Here is a 10,624-nt window from a genome sequence, read left to right as displayed (position 1 = left end):
ATTAACCTTTTTCCAACTGACTTCGTGCCCTGTGCCGAGCCGTGCTTTTTTCGTGCCGGGTCGGGCTTCGGGTCGGCCCGGCCCACAACCATCTCTAGTAGTGGGTATGGAAGTGCAAATATGGAAGTTTTTCCGCCCGCTTCGTATCCACTTGCATGCCCAATATAGGAAGTATAAATGGATAGGAGATACTCCCTCCATATTTGTTTAAGAGATATATTTGGTCGGACACGGATATTAAGAAGAAGAATTAAATGAAATAAAATAATAAAGCAAGTGGGGTTGGGTAAATATTTTAATAAGTAAACAAGTGGAGACCATGTCATTTTAATAAGTAAACAAGTGGAGACCGTGAAAATTTGAAATGCTTTTTTATAGAACAATCAACCAAGCAAGACTATAGTGGATTATCAATTTATTGACATTTGGATACAATTTATTGTGTTCTATTCAACTGACTTTCACTTATTTTTCTCGAATTTATCGGAAATGAACTTATCTGAACTTATCAAAATTTATTTTAGTTATAAACTATATAATATGTCTTGTAAAGCGGCGGACTTTATGGCGAATCAGGGGCATACTACTCCAGATCTCCGTTATTGATTCTCTTCCTTTGCTCCTCCCCTTTCCCTCATCATCCGAAAGGATGTCTTAAGTTGGCCTACTTCGAGGGCCTAACCTAGTTTTCTCTCCATATAAAATAAAAATAAAAATAAAATATAATATGACTTGTGTGGTTATAGCATGATGTATGGTTTAATATTTTACGAGCATGACTATGATAATATGTTAATATACACATTTATTTTATGATATTAATAAGGTTGTTTACTTGTTCGGAAATGATCATTGAAGTATTTAATAAAGGAAAACTTATGAGAAAGTACTATATTATGAAATTAGGTTTCTGTGAGAATTATTACATAAAACATGTTGTAAACAAACTACCCTGTATATCATTTTATGTTGTAAATTCATTTTCTTAGCGAACTTTCGGGTTCGAGCTTGAGCTTATGATAACTAGCTAGTTGAGCCTCCCCATTATTCTGGCTCAACTTAAAGGTTTAGCACCCTAATTACTTTAAACTAGGACAGACAATATCTGATCCGACACGATCTATCATCCCGACCCAAACTTGACCTGGAGTTTGAAATTAATAAGAGAAATTCGAACCTGAACCGAACCGAACTTAAACAACATGAATTCAACCCTAGTTCACCCTCTTATCACATTTTGAAATACTCCATAATATTAAGTTTTACAATATTTCTAATATTTTTAGGCACAATCCAAAATCAACCTTAAAACCAGCCCATTAACCTGAATTATCGCCCTTGCTAGTTTAAACTCACAATAGACATGATCAACATGAGTCCGACCCGCCGGCCCAGAATTTGGCGGGTTTTGGCAAAAAATTTAGGCCCGATTTCGGGCCCTACCTCTTCACAACGTAAAACTACACTTTTAGTTATATGGCCGGAAAAGCCCGACATTTTAGGCCCAAAATAGCGGATATGAGCACAAAAAACCGACCCAGATCTTAGCCCGACCCAACATACGGACTGATTTGTTATGTCTCATCCCGTCCCGCCTTTTAATCAGGTCTAACTCACACCAACAAAATCCACCCTAAAATTCAAAAATATACTTCTAGAAGTTAAAAGCTCCACCCTTCATGAAGTCATAACATGAAAAAGCACATAAAACAAAAACTTACAAAAACAAAAAAGATTCCACCTAAAATAACTCAAAATTTCCCCAAAATCAAAAATCAAAAATCAAAATCTCTTCCCTTCACAAGTTATTCTCCTTCTCCCACCTCACAAATCTCAAAATCCAATCTCCCATCTCTGGTTTTACATGACCTCATCACTCCACTCTCTCTCCTCCATTTCCCCTCAACCCAAGAACACCACCTTCATCTTCAACAACAAACCCCACAAAATTAAGGACACAGCTTTCTCAGGTGCCCCTAAACCCCCTGCAATGAGGCTAATTGTCCCCTTACAAGGGGTTGTTCAAGGTAGGGGTGGCCTTATTCTAGGGTCAATTATACCTTGTGCCCTCTTCTACTTCTTCCAGCTTTACCTCAAGAAGAATCGCAACAACAACAACAACAACAATCTCCCTCCTCCTTCATCTCCTCCAATTCTCTCTCCTACCACCTCCAATGTCGAGCTTCATCGGTCTTCTTCTCGACCCAGTTTGTCTTCTTCTCGCTGCTCTCTTGGGCCCGCCCGCATTTCTTCTCGGGCTTCTGCGCTTGCGAAACCCAATGATTCTCCTTACTATCTGGGCCTTGATAGGGCTCGGGAAGATGCTTATCATGAAGTTGATAATCCCAATGGAATTATTCAGCTTGGTTTGGCTGAGAATTTGGTGAGTTTTTCCGTTTTTTTGGGATAAAGATTGAATTTAATTTTCTAATTGGATGCTAATTGTTTTTGTTTTTGGTGGGGTTTTAGTTGTCATTGGATTTGATCGAGAAATGGGTAACAGAGAATTGGGATGGTTCGATGATAAATGGTGGTGAATTGGGCATCAATGGGATTGCTACTTACCAGCCATTTGATGGGTTGATGGAATTGAAAATGGTAATTTTTAAAATTTTGGAGCAATGATTTTATTTATTTATTTTTCTGGTTAAAGTAGAATGTTGTAATACTATTTATTTGCTGCTTTTGATGATGATTAGGTGTTAGAAAACCCCAGTTATTGTTGGTGCTTTTGCAATGTAGGATAACCTTTTCGAGTTTTAATTGAATGAAATGATGCATCTATTATTACACTAGAAATGGAAAATTTGGATGTAGACATGTAGTGGCTTTTGTTTGAGACCTTTCCATGCTGAGTAGTTTGGAATAGATTGTTTCTAGGTAAAAGTTAGCACGTTGGTTGGTTTCGGATTCGTGTACCGTACGTTTCTTGGGTGTAAGAGTGATTGCATTTTGGGATAGTTGAACTTGTCAAAGCTGAAAAAGATAGGTGTGACTTGTGAGTGTGTGACATTGGAGATTGAGTGATTACTTAAACAAGATGATATAATCTTATCCGTTGTTGGATCGACACAACAAGCACTTGAGATTTTTTTCTTAAACTAGTGTGCTTCATGAAGTTATGATTAGAAAACTTACCGAGTAAATTTTAGGAAAATGACCCGAGCTACCTTATATTGACACCAGGAAGTGATATTGAATGAAGAGTCTTTTTTTGCAGAGCTTGAGACATAGCTGTACTTGCCAAGATGGGTTACTTGAGCAAAAGAACCAATTCCTCAATTCTGGATATTTATTGGCTCTTTAACTGGTAATATTCATTTCTAACCTAGTTGTCTAGGATGCAACATGTTCAGTATTTAGAGTCGAAGTCGGAATGTGACATTTAATTTGCTAAATTAATTATTGGATTCTTAAATTTTGATGGATTAGCCACTAGGTACCGTATAATATTCATTTTTGTTATGGTAAATCTACTTAACACAGGTAATTCACACCCTCTCCGCAATTCCTCATTATGTAATCGTTCAGCCTCAATGTTTAGCAAGTGAACCAAATCAGGATCAAGTGTGGTGAGGATTTATCTTTGTAAGTGAATAGAGGTATTATGGAGTCACTAGACAATTCAGTTTTTTTGGAAACTTTCTGTTTGTAGTTGTCTAAACCAAAAGAAAACATGTTTGGTGGAGGTGCTACACCATTGGGCATGGGAGGTTGTTGGTATCAGTACTATCGTATTAATCCTTCTTCGGAGTTGTGTGGTTTTATGCTAGAATAGCTGGTACAGTGGTACGTGCTCTTAAAACATATTTGTTTAGCTTTGGTACAATTCCAGGGAGTCTGGAAACAGGATTAAATGATTGGTAAAAGATTGTCCCATTTTTTCATCTAAATTGTGCCTGAACACTAGTGTTATACTAGAGAAAGTTGAATCACGAAAAGTAGGCGTGTTGTGTTTCTAATTATTTGCAGGTGCAGGAGTTTTAGGCTTTCTGATAAACCCTTATATGTTGTGTATATTGGTGGGATGGGTTCTGCTTTTACAGTAGATATTCAACTCAGTATTTCCTTCTTACCTTCTCAAACTTAAGGTGCACGCATTACTGAATATTAGCCATGGAAAACGGATAATTAGTGAATTAATGTAGTGATCTTTGCATCACCCCTTCCCCAAAATGGTTCTGTTGAAAAGACTTGTGGCTCTCATATAGTCATATGGTTACTTCCATGTCATTGTATTCACACATATAATTCTATTCTCTTGGAAATTATTGAATGGTGATTATTATCTTTTTCTATTGTAGGCAATGGCCGATTTCATGTCTAAGGTAATGGGGGGTGTCTCCTTTGATCCGTCACAATTAGTATTGACATCTGGTGCTACTCCTGCAGTGGAAATGCTATGCTTCTGCCTGGCAGACCATGGAAATGCCTTTCTGATTCCAGCACCATATTATGCTGGGTACGTTTCTTTTCTTGTTTGTGACGTGTCAAAGAAAATCAATTTTCCTACACTTGTAAAACCAGTTTTACTTATCCTTGTCCTTTTACTTAAACGATAAAAAAAAATAAAAAATTGCACCACCAATAATACGAAAAGACAGCAGAACATTTGTTCATAGACTAACATGGAAACCTACAGTTTTGACAGGGACTTGGTGCGTACAGGTGTGGAGCTGATACCCGTACATTGTCGCAGCTCTGACAACTTCACATTAAGCAGTACTGCCCTCGATCAAGCGTATAATAATGCTAGAAAACGGGGTCTAAAAGTTCGTGGGATACTCTTCTCAAACCCTTCTAACCCTGTAGGCAATTTACTCTCAAAGGATACGTTATACACCCTTTTGGACTTTGCAAGGGAAAAAAATATTCACATAATTTCTGATGAAATATTTGCGGGGTCAACCTATGGTGATATAGAATTTGTGAGCATGGCAGAAATTGTCGAATCAGAAGAGCTTGACAAAAATAGGGTTCATATCATTTATGGACTATCCAAAGATCTTTCACTTCCAGGGTTTAGAGTTGGGGCCATCTATACCTCTAATGAGAATGTGTTAGCTGCTGCTAAAAAGTTAGCTAGGTTTTCTTCAATTTCTGCTCCTACGCAGCGTCTGGTAGTGTCAATGCTGTCAGATAAAAGGTTCATTGAAGAATACATGGAAACAAACAGAAAGAGGCTAAAAAGGGTGCACGACTCCTTTGTTGCTGGTTTAGATCAACTTGGAATACCTTGCGCGAAGAGTGATGGGGGATTATACTGTTGGGCTGACTTTAGTGGATTGGTTAAGCCTTACAATGAAAAAGGAGAGCTTGATTTATGGGATAAGTTGCTGACTGTTGGCAAAGTGAATTTAACCCCTGGTTCAGCCTTTCATTGCATTGAACCTGGGTGGTTTAGGTGTTGTTTCACTGCATTAGCTGAGAAAGACATTCCTATGATTATGGCACGGATTGGGAAAATTTGTGCAAGCTGCAAATCACCCAGATAATGTGCCGTGAGTTTCAGTAGTTTAGACTTCATATGAAATAACCGTCTAGCAGCAATGTCAATAAGCATCACGTAGTGGAAAGCTCGTTGAAGAAAGGAGATCAATGGAGAAAATGTACAGATTTATATTCTTTTGCCAAACATACATACACTCAGAAAGATCTCTGATATTTTATTGGTGAAGATATCGAGACATTGAATAATTCACATATCAAGACATTGAATAATTCACTCCTACAAATGATGAGAAAACGGTATTCTACACAAATTGATACCCATGAAGTGCTCTTTCTAAGAGATTTTTAATGTCAAAAAGTCCTCCCTCAGCATTTTCACTAGTCCTCCGCCACTGGCTACAATGTTGAAGCATCCTTGAGGTTTGTTCTTTGCGAATTCCTGCCATTTTCCAATCAGGCAAGTAAATTAGTAGTGAGTTTTTAATGTGTATATGAAGGAACTTAAAGACCATTCAACCAATTTTGTCCATCTTGTAGTATATGAGGAAGTATATAACTAAGGAATTTTCTTTATGAGGTAGTTAATAACCATTTGTGAACATATCAATCTAGAAGGTTTTCCCTTTGGTAGATTGTAACCATACTGTTTCTGACATGCACAATTCAATAAGATATGGGATTTGGCTACTTTTGTGTAAAATCGCCTTACCGAAAAGACCGGTTCCATTGCTTAACTAATTAGTTTCATTGCTTAACTAATTGTTTCAGTGCTTAACTTATATGACACCAAGGTGGTCTTTTGTGTAAGACCGCTTTATATAAAAGTTTGTATATGGGATTTCATAATCACCAGATTTACCTTTTGCTGATATTGTTTCTTCATATTAACTGCCTTTCGGCGGTAACTTCTTCTGCGACTCTGCATTATCAGCTCTCCCAGGGTACATGGCCTTCTGATCACGCCACTCCGTCTGCCATCACCCACGAGTTTCTTATGCTCTTCCAAAATAGAAGGTTTCTTTTCAGGAAGCCTTGTTTCCTCGGGATTCTTTCCTATTTCAAGAAACCGTGACTTGGGTGGATACAACGGAAACATGTGTGCCAAGAAAGCCGAACCCCTCAAGCTTGTATTACTAGTTACATAACTATTTGTACCGGTGTTACTTTCTGGTGAAAATGGAGCCGTCTCCATACACCCGTTACTCTGATGTTCTATATACGGATTTCGCAGAGGTGTGAGGCGATTTGCTAGAAGAGAAGGAGCAGAGCAAAAGGAATCTTCTGAATGGACACTCATTGCCTCAAAATCCAACTCAGTCATCCAATCTTGTTCATCATCATCATAATCATCACCATACAAGCTATCTCCTTCATCAATCTCACATTCATCATCATACTTTGTAAAGTATGCAGGAGGTAAAGGTAAGCTCCTATTTTCCAGCACCGTTTCTTGAGTCAGTTTCTGAGCAAAACTCGGGAGTGGAGTCCCGGGTTTCTCCTCCCATTTGAAGGGTATGGAAGCAATATACTTCTCCGGGAGGGGTAAAGGGGTAAAGGGCTCGCGCTTTGGCCTCCAATCCTTTTTGGGTGCACCTGGTTTTTCTTCCCATAGAAAGGGTATTGTTATTTGTTGCTTGATTTTCTTTCCACACTCGTTTTTCTCATGGGTTTCCTTGTCTTCTTCCATTGTAGGGGAAGCGGAAAAACAAGAAGATGAATGGATGATGATGATTCTTGTGCCTTATGTTTTGGGGTATGTCAAGTTTCCTTTTATACTGAAGTTGAAATATAGTTTAGTGGATTAGAATTAGTGGGGAGATTAAAGCTAATAATCTTATGATAACAGCATTACCAACTTAGTTTTTTTTTTTTTTTTTCTGCTTAATTGGTGACCTGATCAACATGAGCCCGGCCCAAAATCTGGCAGGTTTGGGCAGAATTTTAGGCTCGGTTTTCAGCCCCGGCCCGACCCAAAATTTAAAATTTTAACGGGCTTTGGGCAATGTAAAACTACACATTCAGTTATAATTTTGGTCTGAATCCCGACATTTTAGGCCTGAAATAACGGGGTTGGGCACATAAAAAACGACCTGAATCTTGGCATGGCCCGACATACAGGGTGTTTTTTTATGTCGGCCCGTCCCGAACCCGTCCCGCCTTTTGATCCTGTCTACTTAATTGGTTGGGATTCTGCCAAATTGGATTTGGTCTACTGAATTTCTATCCTCTCACCACTTTGTTAATGCTATCTTACTTCCTGAATCTTCTATTTCAGAAGTCTTTGACACATGGAGAAACTCGAAAAGGTTGGTGCACTTCCAGTTTTTCATCATGTTGCTGTTAATAATCTTTTGACAGCGCAAAGTATAAGTTACAGATCAATACGAAACTCCCTTTGTCAAAGAAAATTTGGTATGAAACTCAGCCGTTATATTTTCGTATTAAAGAGTGCATTACTGCCAAATGTTGGGTATCTTTGCTAATAATAGGTCAACACATGTTTTGTTTACACATATTATGAAGGACTCTGTCCGTGTTGCACTAATAGATTACGGAGTACGGAGTATTAGTTAAACGTCATAGGATGTCTGGAAAAAGTTGTCACCTTTCATAATACGAGTATAATACGTAGTAACATTTACGATGGCTATAGGCTGGGATGGGCTTGGGCTGGGCCTATGCGCCCTACCCACTTGTGAAATGTGACATGCCGTGCTGAAGTTTTCAAAATTACGGCATAGGCCTGATGTTGGGCCGGGCTGGGCCTTGTTGTTATGTCTAAGCCTAATTTTATTGAATCTAGCGGATCTTGTCGTGCTTTTCTAAACAAATGCGGCAAGCCTAACCAACAACTTTGTGCTCGTGCCGCGCTGTGCTTTTTCGTGTCGGGCTCTTAATTTGAGGGGCAGGGTGTATTGTATTAGGTCCCTTGTAAGAGGGATTTTATTGTAACTTAACCAAATTAATTTCAATTAATTAAATTAGCTTTTTCAGTGGATTGTAGTAGAATTTCAGTGGTTGACTTTTGAAATTTGATGTCATCACATAGGAAAAGAGTAAAGGCTTTGGTCAACTCCTCAAACTTGGAGTGGTTGAGATGTTTTAGAACACGTAATTGCAGTAAATTAGTGGTTTAGTGAGGCAGTGATCTCATGGGATTTCCCTACACTCCTACAGAAACCTAACCAAAAGAACCAATGCCCAATGGTAAACGTTTACACGGTATTTGGTAGCCCAAGCACGAAATCGTGGGTAGTGTTTAAGATATGGCAATACACAATAAAACACTTTAAATTGAGTAAAGTAAGGCTTAGGCATGTGGGCTTGGGCCGGGCTTTCCCGCCCTTTTAAAAAAATTCACAACACGAGAAAAAAACTAGTGGGCTTGACATTAACCAGTCATATTTAGGCCCAAGACATGCGAACTCGGGACGAATTCTGACCCATATATATTTGTTTATACTTCGGACTCTTACTTTTTATTCTACTATTATTTTTTCCTTATTTTTGTGTCGTCTTACATTGATGATTGTGGCAGAAAGAACTCTACGTCAAGAGTTATTTTACGAGGATTCAAATAAAGGAAAACTTTATGTAAACAGATTCTAATAAGGTGAATCCTAAAAGAAAATATCTTCATTATTTTAAAAGAGTTTTAATTTAAAATAATTTTCTTCAATTCTAGATATTTCTATAGTGTGCCCTAATCTATTAAGGTAGTCGTATGCTCGTATGTTTCGTAGGTTTAGAGAATTCATTAGTAACTTTGGCAACTTAACTTATTCCTTGTCGGAAATAACATTATATCCATCCACATTAAGGAATATAATAAAACATATGGTAAAAACCAATTATTAAACTTTCCTTGTTCAAAAAGTTACATAAAAACATTAGGTAACCAGCAATTTTATCTTATGTTATTTGGTGAATATTTTTTAGATTTGGAAAAGGTTTCACTCCTATATAAATATAGGGGTAAATCCACCCTTCACATTCACCTTCACCTTCACCTTCACCTTCACCTTCACCTTCACATCCATATTACAAAGCCATCAACTTTAGGCTCTAATACTAGACTTTGTACCTAAATATTGATTCGAGATCGAATTAAAAAGACGATGAACAACAACACGGCCATGAATAACGTTCAAGACCAAGCACAAAAATGCGCAAACGGGTGTGGATTCTACGGAAACCCGGCAACCCGAAACATGTGTTCAATGTGTTACCGCGATTTCCTCAAGAAATCCGCTATAGAAGCCGAAATCAAACCATCGTCTTCCCATATAGATGTCAACAACAAGCCAACAACAGCTGGTTCTTCTCATGATGACATTGCTGCAAGTAGTAATAATACTTGTACTACGACTAGTGTTAAGAAGACTGTCAATCGGTGCGGTGCTTGTAAGAAACGGGTCGGATTAACCGGATTTGAGTGCCGGTGTGGCGGGGTCTATTGTGGGTCCCACCGCCACCCGGAGGAGCACTCTTGTAGCATTGATCATAAGGAAATTGGACGTGAAGCTCTCTCCAAGACGTTGTATGCTGAAGCTGCTGATTGCAAGACTTCTAAACTTGATTACATGCTTTGAATTAGCAGGATTTATACTTTGTAGTATTAGTCTAGTATGTTGATTTAGCAACTTAATTACTTTAGTATGTTGATTTTATTTAGCTTAATTAATGATGTTAATTGTTCTTAATTAGTTAATGTATGGCGCTACAATCTACTTCCTCCGTTTTGTTTAGTTGCAATACTTTGATTTTCACGATTGTCAATATATAACTTTAATAATTAATATCTTTAATTATCAACAAGTAAAAGTTATAAAAATTAGATATTTAGAAAACGGTAACTTTTGTATAAGACCGCCTTACTGGAAAGACCCTCTAGATTGCTTAAATTCTATTGCTTAACTAATTAGTTATAGTGCTTAGCGTACTAATTAGTTCCATTTTTTAACTAATTGGTTTCAATGCTTAACTAATTAGTTTAGTGATTAACTAATTAGTTTTATTGCTTAACTAATTAATTACAGTGCTTAACTTATATGACACCAAGGTGGTCTTTTACGTAAGACCACCTTATATAAAAGTTTTAGGCCTGGAACAAGCAAACAATGTGTGATGTGTTATGGGCCTATGAATCAGATTACACAAAGAAGGTTGTTTA

General features: G+C 37.7%; 3 protein-coding genes across 4 annotated transcripts; 2 read left to right on the top strand and 1 right to left on the bottom strand.

The window, feature by feature from the left end:
* Positions 1 to 1,667: 1,667 nt before the first annotated feature.
* Positions 1,668 to 8,026, top strand: LOC110782397 (probable aminotransferase ACS12). 2 transcript variants are annotated; one of them, XR_008929643.1, is made up of 7 exons: positions 1,668 to 2,383; positions 2,470 to 2,598; positions 4,305 to 4,462; positions 4,643 to 5,871; positions 6,383 to 6,873; positions 7,144 to 7,204; positions 7,727 to 8,026. XR_008929643.1 is itself a non-coding variant. In XM_021986547.2 (4 exons), exons 1-4 carry the CDS (start codon positions 1,865 to 1,867, stop codon positions 5,493 to 5,495), a joined length of 1,659 nt encoding a protein of 552 aa, XP_021842239.2. In that variant the 5' UTR covers positions 1,668 to 1,864; the 3' UTR covers positions 5,496 to 6,138. The 2 variants fall into 2 exon arrangements, 1 of the variants encoding a protein (XP_021842239.2); XM_021986547.2 differs by lacking the exons at positions 6,383 to 6,873; positions 7,144 to 7,204; positions 7,727 to 8,026 and having other exon boundaries at positions 4,643 to 6,138.
* Positions 5,600 to 7,203, bottom strand: LOC110782234 (uncharacterized). The gene is made up of 2 exons (XM_021986353.2): positions 6,311 to 7,203; positions 5,600 to 5,890 (listed from the first exon to the last, which is right to left on the bottom strand). The coding sequence occupies exons 1-2, from the start codon at positions 7,136 to 7,138 to the stop codon at positions 5,786 to 5,788; spliced, it is 933 nt and encodes a 310-aa protein (XP_021842045.2). The 5' UTR covers positions 7,139 to 7,203; the 3' UTR covers positions 5,600 to 5,785.
* A 1,543-nt stretch (positions 8,027 to 9,569) lies between the features above and the next one.
* LOC110782233 (zinc finger A20 and AN1 domain-containing stress-associated protein 5-like) lies at positions 9,570 to 10,043 on the top strand. The gene has a single exon (XM_021986352.2). The coding sequence runs from the start codon at positions 9,570 to 9,572 to the stop codon at positions 10,041 to 10,043; it is 474 nt and encodes a 157-aa protein (XP_021842044.2).
* The last annotated feature ends 581 nt before the right edge of the window (positions 10,044 to 10,624 follow it).

The sequence above is a fragment of the Spinacia oleracea genome, chromosome 3 (genome assembly GCF_020520425.1).
Source record: "Spinacia oleracea cultivar Varoflay chromosome 3, BTI_SOV_V1, whole genome shotgun sequence".
Lineage (NCBI taxonomy): Eukaryota > Viridiplantae > Streptophyta > Magnoliopsida > Caryophyllales > Amaranthaceae > Spinacia > Spinacia oleracea.
The sequence above is the reverse complement of the archived record's forward strand: the minus strand, read 5'-3'. Positions and strand labels throughout refer to the sequence as shown.

What these genes read in the sequence shown, in the direction of transcription:
- LOC110782397 (XM_021986547.2), top strand. Translation starts at nt 1,865, where the DNA reads ATGACCTCATCACTCCACTCTCTCTCCTCCATTTCCCCTCAACCCAAG. An exon ending in TTGGTTTGGCTGAGAATTTG is followed by an intron (nt 2,384 to 2,469) that starts GTGAGTTTTTCC and finishes GTGGGGTTTTAG; the next exon opens with TTGTCATTGGATTTGATCGA. An exon ending in CCAGCACCATATTATGCTGG is followed by an intron (nt 4,463 to 4,642) that starts GTACGTTTCTTT and finishes GGAAACCTACAG; the next exon opens with TTTTGACAGGGACTTGGTGC.
- LOC110782234 (XM_021986353.2), bottom strand. Translation starts at nt 7,138, where the DNA reads ATGGAAGAAGACAAGGAAACCCATGAGAAAAACGAGTGTGGAAAGAAA. An exon ending in AGAAACAATATCAGCAAAAG is followed by an intron (nt 5,891 to 6,310) that starts GTAAATCTGGTG and finishes GGAAAATGGCAG; the next exon opens with GAATTCGCAAAGAACAAACC.
- LOC110782233 (XM_021986352.2), top strand. Translation starts at nt 9,570, where the DNA reads ATGAACAACAACACGGCCATGAATAACGTTCAAGACCAAGCACAAAAA.